The sequence below is a fragment of the Haemaphysalis longicornis genome, unplaced genomic scaffold (assembly GCF_048455015.1).
Source record: "Haemaphysalis longicornis isolate Haplotype H1 unplaced genomic scaffold, Haemaphysalis longicornis Haplotype H1 scaffold_1, whole genome shotgun sequence".
NCBI classification, from domain to species: domain Eukaryota; kingdom Metazoa; phylum Arthropoda; class Arachnida; order Ixodida; family Ixodidae; genus Haemaphysalis; species Haemaphysalis longicornis.
This window is the reverse complement of record NW_027526203.1, coordinates 87,569,166-87,589,125: the sequence shown is the minus strand read 5'-3', so window position 1 is coordinate 87,589,125 and position 19,960 is coordinate 87,569,166. Positions and strand designations below refer to the sequence as shown.

General features: G+C 48.4%; 1 protein-coding gene across 1 annotated transcript in view; it reads left to right on the top strand.

The window, feature by feature from the left end:
* The window catches only part of LOC144140289 (neural cell adhesion molecule 1-like), a 42,745-nt gene extending 23,195 nt beyond the window's left edge, over positions 1–19,550 (top strand). The window contains exons 3-6 of the mRNA XM_077672294.1: positions 2,155–2,237; positions 13,676–13,839; positions 14,311–14,408; positions 19,391–19,550. Of these exons, the coding sequence (XP_077528420.1) occupies positions 2,155–2,237; positions 13,676–13,839; positions 14,311–14,408; positions 19,391–19,550 (505 nt within the window). The remainder of the gene's footprint in view (positions 1–2,154; positions 2,238–13,675; positions 13,840–14,310; positions 14,409–19,390) is intronic.
* Positions 19,551–19,960: the final 410 nt, after the last annotated feature.

Here is a 19,960-nt window from a genome sequence, read left to right as displayed (position 1 = left end):
GCGCTTTTACTTTTCGCCTCCATCAGAAAAGCGGCCGCCGCGGCCGGGAATCGAACCCGCGACCTCGTGCCCAGCAGCGCAACGCCTTAGCCACTGAGCCACCGCGGCGGGTGTTTTTTCCTCGCCGCTATCTGGCCGCTATGCCATCTCACCCCGAACGTTTTTACAATTTGGTATGATAACTTTATTGAAAATTTTATCTTCATAGACTGCACTACAGTTGCAGTCTAGGCACAAGTATTGGAGGGCGGCACTTGTTTCTCGGTATTGTCGTACCTTTTTGGAGAAGTTGATTGGACAAGTTCTGCGGTTTGCTTGTTTTCTCGCCGGGAAACGTGGATTACCGGGTCTTCAATGCATGGCTTTTCCGCAGAACGCAGCACGTCTACACTGCCCAGCGGCTTAGGGTTGTCTTTGGGACATGAGCCAGGTATCGTGGTGTCGGCTGCTTTTCTCCAGCCGGTTCGCCCAGTCCCCCGGTAGAGGCAATGGCTTCACCGTCATCACAACGATACGGAAACCTGCCAATACTTTCGCCGAGTAGTGTAGGCACTCCCTCCTGCTAAGATACGCTGACGAACCGTGCTAGCGAAGCGTTCCTCCAGACAGGACAAGCAGAGCGCGCAAGATTTCTATGACTGAACAGGTCGCAGAAGAGAGGGGGAGAGGAACATTAATCCCGAACTCAACGTGAACGCTGTCAAGTGCGGGCCAATAATTCGCTAAAGGGTTCTGGGGCCCTGTCTTCACAAATGTCAGTATAAGCCTTTTGTTGGTACTGAAAGTAGTCGAGAGGGTGCCAGAGCCCTTGAAAAAACCTACAAAGGGACACTGAACTGCGCTTTCATTTATTTTGCGTAATCATTGCATTAATTCATGATTTTGTGCCTTTTTTATATTACTGCGTGCTTATTTGCGGCCTAGCTGCGGCATCTTACATGGCAACGGCGCAGCGCACAGATCACCCCCAACAGCTTGCGTAGGAGTACGTGTGCCGCTGTGGAGCAGTCGGACTGACATCGGCTACGTAACGCCACTGATCCAGGTTCGACCCGACCGGGGGAAGCTTATGTTTGGGTGCGTGACGCTGCATGACAAGGGCGGCCAGACCCCGGACGAGCTACGACGACACGCCCGCCCCTAAAGTGCCCCGAACTTAAAAACTCAATTCGGCGTATCATTCGGGAACTCTGTGTCTTAGGCACTGAACGGCGGTTTTTAACTTTTCCACTGCAACCCACATGCGTATCCTCAAGGTTGGCTGGGCGGCAACGTCCGATATCCGCCTCTCGTTCGGAGCTGAGGCACCACATAGGGTGGCGGCAGGAAGGGCACGAAGGGCAGGAATTCTGGCCAAATCTCTGTAGTAGTATGCCAAATTTCTGACACAATTGGCAAGAGTATTCGTATTGCTTTGGGAGCGTTCGAATGAGTCATCCGAGATGCAGAAAAAAAACCCTTACTGAATTTTGTTGCGCAATGTGTTGTTTGTTTGTAAGCTTTGCGTTTGTAGCTGGGAGCCTCCGCCTGCCCGGAAAGAGAATTGTTTGACTTAACACCCTTTCCACGGTCGTGGCCCGGTAGGAGAGTGCTGGGGTGGGCACACTCTTAGCCTTCAATGGCAGACCAGGTGGTGAGCCAGTTTATTTTTGCATATCTTATCGGAGGAGCATTGTCTCTGAGATGACGAAGTGCTGAGACAAAATAGCGAAGGGGGCGGAGCGTGAGAGCTCGCTTCACCCGCATGCATTGCGGTATTGGTACGTTTTGACATGGCGGACATATTTGTTTCCACCTTCACGTCTTATTTTGTTTCATTTGCTGCAACCACTTTATCCTGTAATACTGTCTAGCAAAAGAGTTCAATAAGTATCTGCATAAATTAAACATTTTTAACATTACGCTTTTTTACAACCTTCGTGGTGCCTTGGGGTGCATTGAAATTTGAACAGTCGTCTGGACACGATTCGGAACCTTCAGCAGTCAGAGGAATTTTATTTGCGACTCAAGTTGTAGTCTGAGAGCCCGTCGCCAACCTTGTTTCTTGTGGAAAGGTTTACACAAATTTTATATTTTTATGATATTCTTTTTGTTTACATTTCAACTTGTCCGACTCGTGTAGCTTGCTCAAAAGGTCTCGATGTAACATCGCAGGTTGCGTGATGCCGGTAACTACACGTGCCTTGCCATCAATGACGCGGGCAAGTTAGAGCAGCTCTTCACCGTCGAGGTTCAAGGTAAGCTGCCTTCTTCGAGGCATCCGCTCACTTGTCGTGGTCTCGTCGGGAGGAAATCATGTCGACCCGACGTAAAGGGACAGCGGACGGTCGTTCCCGTCCTCTTGAAAATGTCTCAGACGGTCATCAGCACTTCCCCCGCTGCTTTGAATGGGCACTGCGGTGGACACTTGTCAGCAGCCGATGGTTTTAGCAAAGGCTTACGTAGGGTCTAGCTGGTGCAGCCTGGGACTCCCTTTATCAATCTTAGACGTCACAGGCCCACGTGGCGCTCCCTCCGGGGTTAACCAGGCCCCGGCAAGGCGGCCTGTGAAGTCGCCATCAATCAATGAGTAACTCAATTAACCAAATCCTTTCAATGTTGAATAAATATTTATAAAACAATTTAATCATTAAACAAATAACCGAAATACGTCAATCGACAATGATTTATTTCAAATGCCATCGCTATTTTGTTTTCCATTAAAATGAAAATTAAAAGGCAACCAATACGTTCGAACCAATAAATTAGCGATATTATCGGCCAAACCGGCATAACGCCAATTACATTAGTTAAATAATGAAGGTTTTTTGTTATTTTTAGTATTCCCATTGCTCAAGTAGATGACTGGTCTTTTTCTTTCTTAATTATAGATTCATTCCTTGGGTCTCTGATTATTTCCGTACTTACTTGCCAATTCACTTCACGGAAACTTTTAGAAGGCCGTATTCGGAAATCAGTGGCTGGAACTAGTATTCTTCTAATCAGCCCTTTCGCAAGAGGAGGGCTATGGGCGACGAGGCCGTGGCCTTTCCGAGAGCTTGGAAACTCAGTGGAGGGGCGTGGTAGGGCCAGTACCTCCGGCTGCCATGGATGAAATTAATTATTTGCCCAACACAAGCTACGCGCCGAGCTTTCATAACTTTTCTCACCAATATTATTTAACATTTTACAATTCCAGGGAAGAAAAAGAACAAAACCCCAACGTCATACAGGTATCCCAGATCAGTGAAGACCACAGGACATTCTGTTTGGACTTCATTTTTGTGTGTTTAATCCTTTCATGTTTTCTGATTATCTTTTATGACCACCCACCTCATCCCAAAATAAAATCTTGCGCATGCCATTGGCTGGGGTCCTTATTGCTGAGAAGCAAGACGATACTTGTGACGTGCTCGTATCGCAGTACTTTTCGTATTTTTTTTCGTGAAGCACGTGACAGTATGGAGTAGAATTGTTCCCAGCAGTTCTTAGCTTGACTCCAGCCCGTACTGAATATAGGGAACCACAGAAATCATGCCTCTCCCTACGTTTCATTTACTCTTGCTCTACCCCCCACCCCCTGAAGAGTACATTCACAGCGTTGAAATACCCCTGAGGGCCTGATACATTTTTTCTTAGCATTCTTACTTTCTTACGCACAGCAAACTAAAGGAATAGGGACAAAAGGTGCCAAACTGCACCTGTCTGGGTTCCTGACTCCATGCATTCTGCATAACAGGGAAGCTCAACTACAATAGAAACACAGAAGTACACGCGGTATGTATAGCAGCTAGGGATTATATAAAAAAACGTATATGATATACAGAACCGCGGTTACATCGCAAAACAAAATCGTAAACAGACAGCATCACACAGAAAATACAAACGACGTCAATAATTTCTTGAAAAAAAATAAGAGATGGGCACTGATCAATTTACTTCCATTAAGTCTGTTTTTATTGAAGAGGCTAGGAATTAGGAGGTGTAAACATTGAAAGCCGTAATTGGTTCGGATCATCAGCGTTTTGTACTTACTAGTTCTAAATTCTAAAAAACTGACTTCTTGTTTGATATGCATGTTCAAAGCCCTCGCAACTTTCCTTTATGTGTGAATACATGTACATTGCGAGCTTGCGCTTGCGAAGCTGGAACACATCGATCATACCATATCTGGCTCAAACATCTGTGACACTATCCGTGTATCTTAATTATACTAATGCTCCAACAAATGTTCTAATTAGTTGAGCCAGTGCGCCCAAAACGGAATCTGTTGTGGTCAATCATGTGGTGAATCAGGCTGAATCATGTCAGAATATATACTAGTTCTAAACCTTGCAGGAATTTGGTTCCTCACCTTCCACAATGCGCCTCTTATGCGTGACAATTTTAGCTCCATATAATCGATATGTTCATTCCAGGATAAATATTCGTTAAAAAACACGCCTAAAAATTTAATAATGTTAGTAGTATGTTATTGCGGAAGCAAGGTTGAACATTTTCTGACCGAGGTGTATTTAGCGCTCTGAACATAACGTACTTTGTTTTGTTTATATTTATCTGCAATTTATTAGCATACAGCCAATCAGAGAGTTCCCCTAGCCAACAATTCGCCAATGCGTAAATGTGGGCTAGTTGGTTCCACTGTGAAACATGGTTAAGTAGCGCGGTAAGGACGGGACAAAAGTAGAGACAACACAGGACTAGCACTAGACATCAACTGAAATTTTACTACACGTATCGAAACATATATAGAGGAGCGCGCATGCGTGAACATGCTCAAAATACAAAGAAAAATCATGGCAGGGCCAAGTGGTGCATTCCGTTACACACGTGGCAAGTTCCACACACGGAAAACAAGCGCTAAATAAAAACACGGGACGAGGAGTAGACGGGACAAGCGCTGACTTTCAACAAAAAGTTCATTGCAGCTCCAGCGCTTATAAAAAAGTCTGGGAGCACGAAGAGAGGGGAAAAACAAAGGGAAACATCAAAAACGGAGGCCAAAAAAAAGAAGAACAGTGACGTGCCGCCTACGATAAGAAATCCAATTCGTGTTTCGATAAAGCCACAGACGGCCTGCTGACGCATTGATCCCCCGACCTGGCAAGTTCGCATTCAGATACTCTACTTCTTTTTTTGACAAACTAATTGATGCCCTGCTTACACACTTATCACCGCCTTTCATAATGCGCCACGCTTCCAACAATTCACGGCTGGCTTGGTCCTTAAAACAACGCAATATTTGTGTCTTCTCGTAAAGTGGAACACACTGTTGAACCCACTGGCAGCGGCGCCAATGGTCACCTAAATGGCCCCCGGAGCGAGCGCTTGAACAGCTGTACGGTGCTCCCGGAGCCAGTCGTTAATGCACCTACCAGTCTGCCCGATATAGCATTTTCCACTGGATAGAGGCACTTCGTACACAACACCTTGTTTGCAACCAACAAAGTGCGTGGCATGCCTCTTAGCACAGCGGTTGCCCTTTTTCTCGCCATTCACCGCGGAGCACATTCGTGCTAGTTTATCGGGGGCGGAGAACACAACGTCGGCACCACATTTCCCCGCAACCTTTTTAAGGCGGTGGGAGAAATTGTACACGTAGCGTCAAAAGTGAAGTAGAAAGTCTTAGCGTTGTGTGAGCAGCTTAATCTCGAAGGCGTTCGAAAGTTTGTTTCAACTGCAAAAAAAGATAGCCTGTCTATTTTCTTTTCGGCTAAGACCCACAAGGAAGCCATTGCCTTTAGAGCGATTGTGACTGAGAAAGGTTCGTGGCAAGGAGTCATTTCTAGGTTTTTGCAAAAACATCTCAGTAGTCCTAAAGTGAACGACCCGTATTTGGTCCGCAACTCGGAAGATATTTTGACATTTTTTCAGGAGAATGAAGGTGTGTTGAACCACTTGTCTCCCTTTTCTATCGATGTGGAGGACCTCTTTTATTCAATTCCTCAAGGGGAACTTCTGGTCAGAGATGTAATTGAAGAGTCTGGGCCAGCATCCTTCCAGAACAAGGCGGGTATAACTGTAGGTAACTTTTTAGAATTGCTGTCATTTTGTCTTTCTGCAACTTTTGTCACTTTTAACAATGATTCTTTTATCCAGAAACAAGGCGTCTGCATCGGGTCGTTTATTGCACCGGTTTTAAGTAATTTGTTTTTAGCAAAGTGTGACAGGAGCATTGAGACGCATATTGACACGGCTAAGAGAGCAAAGATGTTTAGGTATGTCGATGATTACATGGTTGTTACTAGGTCGGTGAAGCCAGAGGAAGTAAGCGTTTTAGTCAAGACCGTTAAGCAAACATTCCTAGAGTGTTCGGACGGTTTAAATTTCACCCATGAATTACCAAATGATGGGTCCTTGCAGTGCCTCGATGTGTGTTTTAATTTCAGTGGAACACAAGTGTGTTGGGCGTATAGGCCGCGGTCAAAAAAGGTAATTTTGGATTATCGTTCAGCTCATTCGAAGATAGTGAAAAGGGGCATTGGCGTTAGCGGTCTTCGCGGTGCCCTCGAGAAGTCATGTCAGCACCAAGTCGCCGATAGTGTTCAGCACCAATTTACACGTTTGAAAGATGCCGGCTTCCCTCGGGAAGTAATAGCAGCAGTGGTGGAAAGCCTATTGCGTGGCGTCAAGTCAGGGGCACGACGTCAGGGGCGAGATGAACCTCGCAAAGCAAAGAGGCCTGTGGCCGTCCCCTACGTGCACAATTTCTCCCACCACCTTAAAAAGGTTGCGGGGAAATGTGGTGCCGACGTTGTGTTCTCCACCCCGACAAACTAGCACGAATGTGCTCCGCGGTGAATGGCGAGAAAAAGGGCAACCGCTGTGCTAAGAGGCATGCCACGTAGTTTGTTGGTTGCAAACAAGGTGTTGTGTACGAAGTGCCTCTATCCTGTGGAAAATGCTATATCGGGCAGACCGGTAGGTGCAATAACATGTACGCGCTACGGGAGCACGTACAGCTGTTCAAGCGCTCGCTGCGGGGGGCTATTTAGCTGACCAAGGCCGCCGCTGCCGGTGCGTTAAACAATGTGTTCCACTTTACGAGAAGACACAAATATTGCGTTGTTTTAAGGCCTAAGCCAGCCGTGAATTGTTTGAAGCGTGGCGCATCATGAAAGGCGGTGATAAGTGTGTAAGCACGGCATCTATTGTTTTTGTCAAAAAAAGAAGTAGAGTATCTGAATGCGAACTTGCCACGTGTGTAACGGAACGCACCACTTGACCCTGTCATAACTTTTCTTTGTATTTTGACCATGTTCACGCATGTGCGCTCCTGTATATATATTTCTATACGTGTAGTAAAAATTCAGTTGATGTCTAGCACTAGTCCTGTGTGGTCTCTACTTTTGTCCCGTCCTTACCGCGCTACTTAACCATGTTTAACAACAATTCGCATCTTGTAGTAGTTTCATTATGTCACTTCCAGAAAAGAAAACATTTGTGTCATCTGCGTAAAGAACTATTTCTTGCGTGTGAGGAATATTGGAAATATCATTATTATAAAGATCGCACACATCGTGTGCGTTCTCAGAAAACGCTGTGACGCACGTTCACGGGGACAACTGAGCCGTACTGGTTGCGTGAAAGCTCGACCTACATGCGAAACATGGTTAAGTAGCACGGTAAAGACGGTACAATGAGTAGAGACCCCACAGGACGAGCGCTAGACATCAACTGAAATTTTTACTACGCACATAAGTATGTATAAAGAAAAGGCGCATGAGTGAACATGGCCAAAGCACCAAGAAAAAATCACGACAATGTCAAGTGGTGCATTTCTTTACGCGCGTGGAAAGTTCACATTCAGATAATCTATTTCTTTATTTGACGTACTACCCCGCACGGAGCACCTTGAGTATTCTTGGTGACGGTGAGCAGCGACACCACGGACGCCGAACTCCCATGCATAAGCTGTGTCCAACCGTGGCGAGGTGTTGAAAGGTGAAGGGTAGAAGCCGTAAACGGTGGCCGTAGGAGCCTTGGTCAAGTTCCGGCCGATGGGCTCCCTGCCTGTCTTCCAGGCAGGGAGCTCCGGGACCTCTTTAACTACCAGGGTAAGGTCAAAGGATAAATTACCCCCGTCTCCCTGCTTTCCAATGTATCATATGGCATTTTCCAAGCCCCCCCCCCCTTCCCCCAAACGTGATCGGCCCCCGAAAAGGGGCCACACCGAAGTTTCCTTTCCACCACTTCTTAACTGGAGTATTCCAAAACCGAACAACTACTCTCGCTTCTTAGTGACAGAATCAGTTGACCAGTTGAACCCTCTTGCTTCAAAGTCAGTATTTCTCGTCTCCAAATTTTTTGAAGGTGTCATCGGCAAATAATATAAAGCCAAAAAACAAAAAAAACGGTGAAATCCTTGTTGAAGTCAGTAGCCAGGATCAGGCTGATAAACGTCGTGCACAAACCAGCATCGCCGATCGTGCCATCCGAGTCACGCCCCACCGCAGCCTAAACAGCTAGCTCCCAGGGCATGATCTCTGAACAATACCTCTTGAATGAAACTGAAGCTCACCTGCTGGAGGGCCTTTGCGGTCAGGGCGTAACTGGTGTCAGGCGTATACCCATACGTAGAGAGGACAAACAACTACCCACGAAGCACCTCATACTTACCTTCGACAGGCCGACCCTCCCCGAATTTGTCAACACAGGCTTTATCGGATGCCCAGTCAAGCCTTACATCCCGAACCCGCGGTGCTATTTCAAGTGCCAACGGTTCGGGCACGGCACAAACTCCTGCCGTGGCAGACTTACCTGAGCAAAATTCGCACAGCACGACCATTCAACCGAGAACTGCAATACTGAGAATTTCACCTGCGCAAACTGCCAATGTCCCCACACTGCATACTCACGGAAATGCGAGAAATTGAAACAAGAAAAGCAAATCACACAATATGAAGGTCAGGGAAAACATCACCTTCCCAGAGGCGCGAAAGAGGTTCGCCTCTTTCCCCCTGGGGAGGTACGCCGACGCAGCTCGCAAGGGGGCGGAGCGGCGCCTGGTGTCCACAGGGACCCAGCTCAGCGAGTCTGACCTGGTCTCGCCCCCGCCCCCCGCTGGGTTGCCTCACGCAGCCAAACCCGTCACCACGCCGCTTGCTGAGGCAGCAGCGGTTGTGGTGCAAACCACTTCTGTCGGGACCGGTGCCGCTCCCGCCCTTGCCTCCGCGTCCTCCACTGCGTTGGAGGGTGCCGAGGGGATGGACACCACAGGCCCCGCACGGGCTCCCTCTGCCACCGCACCGCCCGTGCCACCCCTGGTGCCCCGGACGCCCTCGGCGGTGGTGGCTCAAACGAAGGGCCCCCGAGAGGGGGCCAAGTCCAGGGGGCCCGGTCCGACAGGCACCCCTCTAACATCCGACGAGGAAATGGATGTCGCGCCGTTCCTGCCTGCAATGCATCGCAAGGAGTGGTCTCCGATGTCCAAGCCGACAGAGAGGCCCAAAAACCCAAGAATAACAGCCCTGGAATGCGACACATGAACACACACCCACACACACACTCTAGTTATTCTTAAATTTAAATAATGGGAACAGAAAACATCATCCAATAGAACTGCAGAGGCCTCCATAAAAATGTTGACGATGTGTATGAGATGCTGTAGCTGTATGCCAATCAGCCAAGTATCATATGTCTCCAGGAAACCCACCTCAAATCTCAACAAACAAATTTCTCAAATAGGTACATGGTATTAAGAAAGGACAGGGTTGGCTGCACACACTCTTCAGGAGGTGTGGCCATTGTCGCCCGGAAATCATTAGCATGCCACCCTCTCTCTTTAAACACTGTCCTTGAGGCTGTAGCAATTCGTGCGATAATATTAAATAGGTTGATAACGGTACGCTCCATTTACATCTCTCCTGATTTTGCATTTATGAGCTCCGATTTCAAGCTACTGGTTGACCAGCTGCCGGAACCATACATCCTAGCAGGCGACCTTAATGCGCACCACTCACTTTGGGGCTCCTCCAGAACGAATGCCAGAGGTCGCCTGATAGAGAAGTTTCTTACATCCTCTGAAGCATGCCTTTTCAACAAAAAACATCCTACATACCATAACGTAGGACACAATACATACTCACATCTTGACTTGGTTATTGGTTCTGCAGTTCTCTTTCCATGTCTTGAGTGGGCTGTAGGCACGGACCAATATGGTAGTGATCACTTCCCACTTCATTAATGTATATAGGTACAGGCCCGAGCAGTCCATCTTCCGATAAAAGGTTTAATCAATCAAAAGCAAACTAGAGCACATTCACACAAACATCTCAACTACAAAATACATCCATAAAACACCTACACGTGGAGGAAGCAGCCCGAATCACGGCGCACATCCTCGACGCCTCCGAAAAGTCCATTCCCCACGCCCCCGGTGCTCCGCGCAACCGAAGGAGGCCGTGGTGGAATGAGGACTGTAGGCGGGCGCGTGAGGCCCAGAACAAAGCGTGGGGTGTCCTTCGCCGGTACCCCACGTCAGATAACCTCATTTCTTTTAAACAGGCAAAAGCTATTAGGAAGCGAGTGCGTCGTGAGGCGAAAAGGGAGAGTTGGCACACTTTCGTCATTTCCATCAATTCATACACAGACACACACAAAGTCTGGACACGAATACTAAAACTAAAAGGACAACAGACACGCAGCCTGCCCCTGGTTAGTACAACAGGGGACACACTGGAAGACCAGGCTAACACACTTGCGCAACACTTCTAACACGTGTCCAGCTCTGCACACTATACAAACACTTTCGTGAAACATAAAATCGCTTGTGAAAAGAAGTCCCTATATGACAATAACCGGTCAACATCTGGTTAAAATTCTGAATTTACGCTCTATGAGTTGAGGGTTGCGCTGAGCACATGTAAACCTTCAGCTCCAGGGGCAGATAAGATAACATACACCATGATATAATACCTACACGCAGACACTCTTAAAACACTCCTACACCTATACAATAAAATATGGCTTTCGGGGCACATTCCACACTCTTGGAGAGAGGCCATAATAGTGCCGTTCCTGAAGGAAGAGAAGGACCCTTCCTCTCCCGCCAGTTATCGTCCCATCGCCCTGACAAGCTGCCTGTGTAAGCTGCTCGAGAAGATGATAAATCGCAGGCACGTGTACTTCCTTGAGTACAACAGTCTTTTCGAGAGCTGCCAGGCAGGCTTCAGGGTAGAGCGATCTACCAACGATCAACTTGTTGCTTTGGAATCCTTCATCAAAGATGCATTTGTTCATAAGCAGTTTTGCCTTACGGTATTTTTTGATCTTGAAAAGGCTTACGACACAGCCTGGCGATACGGCATCCTTAGCGACCTCAAGTCCTTTGGTGTGCCAGGTAACATGTTACACACCATTTCTAGTTACATGTCCACGAGGACATTTCGTGTTAAGGTAGGGTCATCACTGTCCGCTATACATGTGCAGGGAAATGATGTGCCACAAGGTGGAGTTCTAAGCTGCACATTGTTTATAGTTAAGATGAACTCCCTCCGAAAGCCATTGCCACCAAGCATTTCCTGTTCCATCAATGTTGACGATGTCCAAATATCTTTTAAATCTTGTAACCTGTCAATTTGCGAACGGCAAGTTCAGGTCGGTGTTAAGAAACTTGCTGGATGGGAGGGCCGTAATGGTTTTAAACTACACCTGTGCAAAAGTACGTGTGTTCTGTTCTCCCGCAAGCGCGGGCTTAATGCGGACCCTGAGTTTACTGTTAACCGTTCATCTATTCCTGTTAAGTGGGAGCTTTTAGTTGTCATATTTGATGATAAGCTCACGTTCATCCCACACATCAAAGCACTTAAACATAAATGCCTCAAAGCACTAAACATTCTCAAGGTCCTCTCCCACCAATCCTATGGTGCAGACAAAGAACTGCTGCTCCGGGTCTTTACCGCCTTAGTAAACTCTCGGTTAGACTACGGCAGTGTAGTGTATGGGTCGGCAGCAGAAACGACACTAAAGATTCTTGATCCAGTACTCCACTTGGGCCTCCGCCTTGCGTCGGGTGCGTTCCGCACTAGCCCGGCCCAGAGTCTATATGTTGAGTGTAATAAGTGGTGCCTTGAGGACCAACGAACGTACATGGCCTTACTCTACGCTTCTGAAATTTCATCGTTGAATAACCATCCTTTTAAACATGTTTTTAATGATGTATATACATCACCGCTGGTTGCAAATCGCCCGTTCGTTCCTTTGCCGTTCTCACTTAGAGTGAGACAGGAAGCTTCAAATTTCGACATCTCCTTTTCAGATATTTACACATCTTTTAATTATGTCTTACTACCCTGGCAGCTTCAAGCTGTGTGTTGAGACTTGTCCTTCGTGAAAATTGATAAAACCAGGGTACCACAAACTGCTATTTTGCAGCACTTCTTGTCCCTGCAGTTTAAGTATGAATGTGCAGAGTTTTATACCGACGCATCACAAACTGCCCATACTGTGTCGTGTGCGGCGCACGGACCCAATTTTATAGTCTCTAAACCCTGAAACCGAAAATCAGCATTTGTACGGCGGAAGCTCATGGAGTTTTGCTTGTTTTAAATCACATAGTGCAACATAAAATACCCAAGTCTATCATTTTTACCGATTCACTGAGTGTTGTACATGCATTGTCATCCAACAAGTCTTCTAAAAACCATGTTCTTAATGTAGTGTATAAAACCGTTATGTCAACGTATGCATTAAATCTCGAGGTGATCATGTGTGAGGTTCAAGGCCACTCTGGGATTTCGGGAAATGACACCGCGGATCAGGTGGCCACTGCTGCTGCGCATACAAATTCACCGGACATAGCAAGAGTACCCTACACTGACCTGAAGCCACACATCAGACAACACCTTCGCGAAACATGGCAAGCACTTTGGAATCAACAGACAGACAACAAACTACACATAATAAAGCCACTCTTTGGACCATACACGACTGACACACACAACAGACACACTTAAGTTGCCCTTGCTAGGTGAGGGATAGGCCACACTCATATAACACACTCCCACCTGCTCACAGGATCTCAAAGACCCCTGTGTAGCGGGTGTGGAGAGGCCCTATCGGTAATCCACGTACTACTCCAATGCAAATCACTCAACACAACACGACAGAAACACTTAACCCAACTTTACAGACAACACATCTCGTTACATCCAGCGTTTTTCCTCTCTGATAATCCTACATTTTCTGTCAAGAGCGTTTTTAAATATTTAGCAGAAGTTAAATTCTTAGACTTAATTTCATGCCACGCATGATCACAACCTGGCCTTATACACCACCCATCCTCACTCTCTTTTATTGATTTTACTTTTGTTCTTGCTTACAGATTTTAGTGTTTACGTTCTCACCTCTCATATTTAACCACAGTTTTGGCGCTCTTTGCCCAAGTTGGCCTTGCGCCATTATGATCCAACCATCATCATCACTATTTGACGTACTAATAGATGCCGAGCTTGCACAGATATCAATGGCTTTTAGGATACACCCCACTCCAGACAGTTCACGGCTGACTTGGTCCTTAAAACAGCGCAATATCAGTGTCTTCTCAAAGAGTGTACCATCGTGTGGAACGCACAGGCAGCGGCGGCAAAAAAAATGCCCCCCCGCAGCGAGCGCTTGAACGGTGCTCTCGGACCGACCAGCTCACCAGCCCACCCGAATTTACGCGTTGACCGACACACGCCCTTTGTTCTCTCAGTGCCCCCGCAGATCAGCTCGCTACCGTCTGCGGAAGTGGCAGACGAGCGCGTGCACGTGGTGGAGAACGAGACGTTGTCACTTCAGTGTCGAGCCATGGCGCAACCAAGGGCCCGAGTGATCTGGATGAAGGACAGTGTGCCCATCAAAGGTCCCCGCCAAAAGGCGAGTTCTTTTTTTCGAAACGTTCAGCGTCATGAATCCGTAGCCATAATTTCTATCCATCTAAAAAAGTTGGTTTCAACAGGCGCTATTACTCTGCGCTTTTGTGGCTGTGGAATCATGTGCTTCTTGGTGTGACGTGGGAGCGTCAATGTCCCCAGAAAACAATTATGGGGCGATTTGATTCAGGGTATTTTTTAAATTTGTTGTTTAACGCAGCGACGTCACATCTCGGCTATGAGGCGTGCTGTGGCGGACGGCTTCGGATCAATTTAGGTCACATTTGAACCTTTAACATGCGCTGATATCTCCACACACATCGTTCTTGTTTTCTTCTACGTAATAAAAACCTACGCCTGATGCATATTCCACATGGTTGCAGTCTTCATTTGATTCATTCGAATCACTAGACGGGCTCAGACGGCTCTTGTTTTTTTTTCCGTTATGACCGTGCTCCCTGCCTGCCGCGCAAAGCGACGGAGCAAAGGAGCCACAAAACCGGTAGCCCGATCCCTGGGGCTGAACACGAGCACCTGCCACGAGCGCGAGGAGCGAGCTATGCCAGTGCTCCCGTGCCTGTGCGAGTCACATTTTTATTGTTACCTACGCACTCCCCCCGCCGCCAACATGCGAAAGCCCAACACGAAGAAGAAAGTAATAGGGGTAACCGAACACATTAAATGCGCTCCTGTCCTATATACAATACGGCTGGTCGGGGCAGCACTACGACCTTCAGGTGGAGCCAGGCGACGAAAAGGCGGGACCCAAAGAGCAGAAAAAGTATTTGTAGAGCTTGTCGTAAAGTAAACATCTCGCCCCGCACACCGAGTCTGCCATAAAAATAACGATGCTGAGGTAAAGGATGAAGGACTGTTTCTTTTCAGGACAGTTTCAGTTTATTTTCAGCCGGCCTCTTTTCAGGACAGTTTTGTTTTGCTTCGCACAACAAAAAAAATCGCGCCAATCCACCCCGTGATTGTGGTTGGAAAGCAAAGCTGTAAACGGCACTCATAACGATTTTCCATTCGACGTCACTTAAATTCACTCACATCGCTCTACCAATAGTAAAACCAGAGAAAAGTGAATTGCACTTAACCACACCATTTATTACTTGAAAGAGATATTGTTGGTAAGGTTAAATCAATGCATGATGCATGAACGGTCTTTCGTTGAGTTGTATTGGTGTACCACCATAGTGGAAACTTTTTTTTATAAAATTAAAGGTCCAACCCGGTGTTAGACGATCTGACTTCTCCGTCTCTGCACCGCGGACAGAGGCGACGAGATTTGCGGCAGAGAAGTAGCAGAAGGAGGAAGAAATACTTCTGTTAAGATTTCTGAACGGCCCAGAGTGCAGCCCTGGGGAGTGATTCCTTCTTCTGTCGGGCCCATATGCAAACCACGCGGCCTGTGTTCTGTCCACCCGCTGAAGCTGGGTAGGTTGAGAGGGCCTGGACAGCAGCATCTCCCATTGCTCTTGTTGGGTAGTTGACGGAAAGAGAGGGGGGTGCTCAGGGCTAAAGTCGCACACCCCGATTACGGGGTGGAGTGTTCCTACTTCTGAGCTAAATTTACATTCAGCGTCGTAATGATTCAGATGCATTAAGTGAAGATGCATAGGCTGTGGTAATCAGCCCGGATTGTATGAGCCGTAGGGTAATTGTTCTTTGGGAAGGTCATGGTAAGGCGAAGGTACGGTCTCTCTCAGAATTCGATAATGCTAGGTTATCTCCCTGAACGTGACAAGCGGGTGACTGTCCTCGTGCAGGTCCATAGCACGGGAGGGAAAAGCGCAAGCAGGTTGGGTGGGCGTATTTGTTGCCCTCCATTGCAGCGTGAGGGGGAGTCCAGATCAGCTTAATGGAACCGTTTGGGGAGTGCCTTTTAAATGCAGAGCATTTCTTAGCCTCGCCTCTTCCTGCGTCGGACGGTGTCAACAGCTCCGCATCCGCAGCAGGTGCGCCTCTCCTTCCCTCCTCTCTCTCAGCAGCAGCTGGCGCGCGCATGCGTCGTAGTCAGCCCGTTCGCTCCGTCGCGGTCTCGGCGTAACAGGTGCGTGATAGCAGCGCGGTGGGGCGTGGAAGGGCGCGCGCTGCTTGTGCATGCGCGCTCTCCCCCCCGTACTGCTCTCCCTGTACTGCGAGCGCTGCAAATATAGCGGCTAGCGGTCGCTCGTGTTTCAGTCACGGCGTTGCTCCTTCCTTCCTTGGTTGACGCTCGTGCCCACGTTTACTCGTGTCTGCTACTCCAGCCTCACGGAAGAAGCGATGGAAGCAACAGTGCCTTCAATCAGTACTGAGGCCCCAATGCTCTGCATTTACTCGTGTTACCTTTGCGGGAAGGCGCGGGAATTTTTTTTTAGCACGCGCAGTGCAGGTGAGGACACCCAACCCGACTGTTAATTCCAGTAGGCTTGTTGGGAATCGACGACTACCCTCCGAACCCCTGGTTGAGTGAGAGCCAGGGTGATGGCTGCCTCTTCTGCTGCCGTCATTTCTTGGGTCCTAAGCGAGGTAGATGCAAGGAGGTTGGTTCTGTAGGTAGCCACAATGATGGCGTATTGCTCCCCTCGATCTTTGGAGGCGTCTGTGTAGATAACTGCATGGTCCCCACCGAGGGTGGTGTTTAGCGCTTGAGCCCATGCTTTTCGATTACTCTTGTCATGTGAGGGGTTCATATTTCTAAGCAAAGGGAGCATCTTTAGTTTTAGTCGCCAAGAGTCTGGGAGCACGTCAAGCGGAGTGACATTCTGGGCTCCCCAGCCAATCTGGTGAAGCATGCGGTTAACTACCCCAGTTCTGAGTCGGACCATCTGGTTAGAAAGATGGCCTTCTATCAGCTCGTCCACCGTGTTGTGGAGCCCCGTGTGGACGCACTCATGAAAAGACCAATGGCCGGCTCGACCGCCTTTCTAGTCATTATATAAAGCATCTCTATGTCTTCCTAGTTGAGAAGAAGACAGGGGGTTAACGTAAGTGACTCTCGAGAGGACAAAAGCTTCAATTAATCGAAAGGTACCGGATTATTTTAGGCCTCGCTTCTTGGTGGCAACTCGCCTGATCATGTGTATGGTTTGATTAATGCTGTTTTTGAGGCGCTGCAAGGAGACGTCACTCTTGGTGTTAGCCTCGAGATGTCGGCCCAGGATGTTGACGCTGGTGCTTGGAGTGGTAGCCTGGTCATCAAGCCGTATTTTAGTGTATTTTTTGATTTGGCGTGAGGGCGGACGACAAGGAGCTGTGATTTTTTACGTGAACACTGGGAGACCACAGGCTTTAGCACATTGGCGCACTAGAAGTGAGATGCTATGCACTGGTGTGAGCTTGCCTTAATTTTTGTAACTCTTAGCATATGAGCAAGGTGCGCACAGGGCCGTTAGATGGGCGTGAGTAGTCACGTGACGCTTTCACGTGGCATTCAGCGAGAACGCAGAGCGTACACCCGTAGATGTTCTTGGTGAGTACACCACCTGTCTTCCACATCTTTTCGTGGGCTCGTAGCTAAATCGGTAAGACAATGGGCTCTCGCTTTGTTAATCTATTAGTTCCAGTTTCGATTCCCGGCGGTGTCAGTAAATTCTTTTATTTGTTGGCTGGAGTTTTCTGGTGACACCAACGGTCGCGAAAGAACCCTTGTGGGGTAGAGGTAAAAAGCTTTATTTTAAAATTTCTCGAGTAGTTTGATTACCGCTTCTTTCTATCACCTCGCACATTTCAACCTGAAGTTTGCATCCGTAAGATTTGCAGTGCATGGCCAAGAACCCATCGTTTCCCTTTAGATGCAACGCATCCCATGCTCGCCCCTCCGTCCTTCCTGCGTCTGTCCGGCCTTGTCCGCACAGCTGCGCCTCTCCTCCTCTCCTCTCTCCGATAGCGAACACTCTCCCCCAAACAGCTGCGGGTTGGCGCAGCGCGCAATCACTCTGTTGCTAGGCGCCGGTGGGCGGCGCTGCGCTTGGCGCTGCGCGCGCTGCGCATGTGCATTACTCTCTCTCTCTGCGCTCTTCTCTGCTTCGGGCGCTGTGAATATAAAGCGGCATGCCACGCTCCGACGGTCTCAGTCGACGGTCGTCCGCGTTACGCTTGCACTCTCTCGCAGTACTCGACGATTGCTTCATGCAATCGTCGAGCCCCGAACTACTTACTCACTTTACGGACCACAAGGCACTCATTCTCGTCTGCAATAAAGACCGTACCGGAGCATGCGTGTACTGCATGTTCATTGCATGGTGAAAATGGCAAATTACTCCCACCTCCCCTTCGCGTGAGAATCCCTTCTATAAGCGTAATCAATACGATGGAAAACGCCAATAGAACCCCCCATGAGATGCGTTGCATCACACCAGGGTTCCCGCGAGGGGAGGTGGGCGTAATTTTTGACATTGTTGTCGTGCTCCCTCAATCGGTCATTAAGGCATCTGCCAGTTCGACCGACGTACACAGACCCACATTTCCTCAGGGGAATTCAATAAACCACACAATCCACGCATCGGACTGACTGTGTACGATGCTTTACATGGCACCCACGGTTGTTCGCACCTGTTTTTATAGTTTCTTTGGTGAATTTCACCAGCTTGTGGGGAGCGCTAAGCGCTACCTTCACGTCTACACGGTTGGCGATCTTCTTTAAACCATGAGACAAGCCGTGAATGTGCAGGGCAACGGCAACCTTTTTCCCCTCACTCTCGTGAGCAGGCCCGTCATGCGCATCCTTACGATTGGAAGATTTCAGGTTCCTGAGAAGGTCTCCTGTCACCGATACGAGCAGGTGGAGTGTGTAGCCAGCCGCTTGAATCCGACTGACTTGCTCGTCGGAGGCAGTTTGCACAGCATGGGGGCACGACTCACTTAAGGTGCCCGAGATGCACAGCCTAGCTATTCCCCTTTTCACAAGGGGGGCACGCCTTGAGTGAGCCGTGGACATGGCCCGTCCGGCTGGCTTGTCAGAACACGGCCCGTCTGTTCAGGCGAGCCGATCCAGACATGTCAGAATGCAAAAAATTGCGCCATCTTATGCGTGACGCTAAAGAAAAGCTTCTCTTGGGTAGCCCGAAATCGGCCACGTATGGTCCAAGAATTTATCCGGGAGCCTACTGCCATTGCGAGGGCACTACAACAGCGTTCCCGACAAGCCAAAACATCGTCGATCATCTCTGCTGTCGTGGCCACGGATGAGGACAACCGCCTTCGGGATCGCATCCGCGCGGTATTGAAAGAAGAGCTCGCTAATGAAGTCGAGGGTTTGACGGAAACCCGTCTGGTTGGGAAACATGTTGGAGTAGAAGTGGAGACACCGACCAAAAGAAACTTGAAAACTTTAAAACAACAACAAGACGTTTCGGCTTCGTTACTGAAGCCTTGTTCGTGAACAAGGCTTCAGTAACGAAGCCTAAACGTCTTGTTGTTGTTTTAAAATTTTTAAGTTTCTTTTGGTCGGTCTCCGCTTCTACTCCAAGAGCTCGCTAAGTGCAGCATCATCTTGTCGGGACCAATACAGGGCTCCGTCGCCAACATAGTGGGCGATGAAATTCGCAACGCCTTTTCCCTACCAGCAGTGCAGCCAGCGTCACCATGCCCAGCCTCCTACGCAACGGCTCTCACTACCCAGGCTCCCGCCGCAACCACAAGACCGGCCGCGCCACCTCTTCCATACCACCCGCCGCACCCAGCGGAATGCTGGCCACAACAAGCAGTCCCTTTTACTGCCAGTTGTGAACTGTCCAATTCTTAACAGGGCATCTGTTGGGGCTAGTCGGTTATGCATAGCTGAAATGGAAAGCGCTTAAACTTTGACTAGTAAACAAGGACGAGAAAAAGTACAACACAGGGCGAAGCGCAAACTAACAACTGATTTATTTACGTGGATGAACATACAGGGTGTCCCAGCTATCATGCACCAAGATTTCAAAAAAGAGCAATGGCGTTACTCGAAGAAAACCTTCTGTGTAATGTTTGCAGTACTGTGCAGAAGCGTACAGTAATTTTTTCGTTAATGATATGTAACTAATTAACTGTAATTAATTATCTAACTCGAGAATTACTGTCCTAATCACCGAAGTGTAAATGAGGCACTTGGAGGTACCCACGAGGGGCATCTAACTGCGGTATTTTCAGCGTCGAACTAA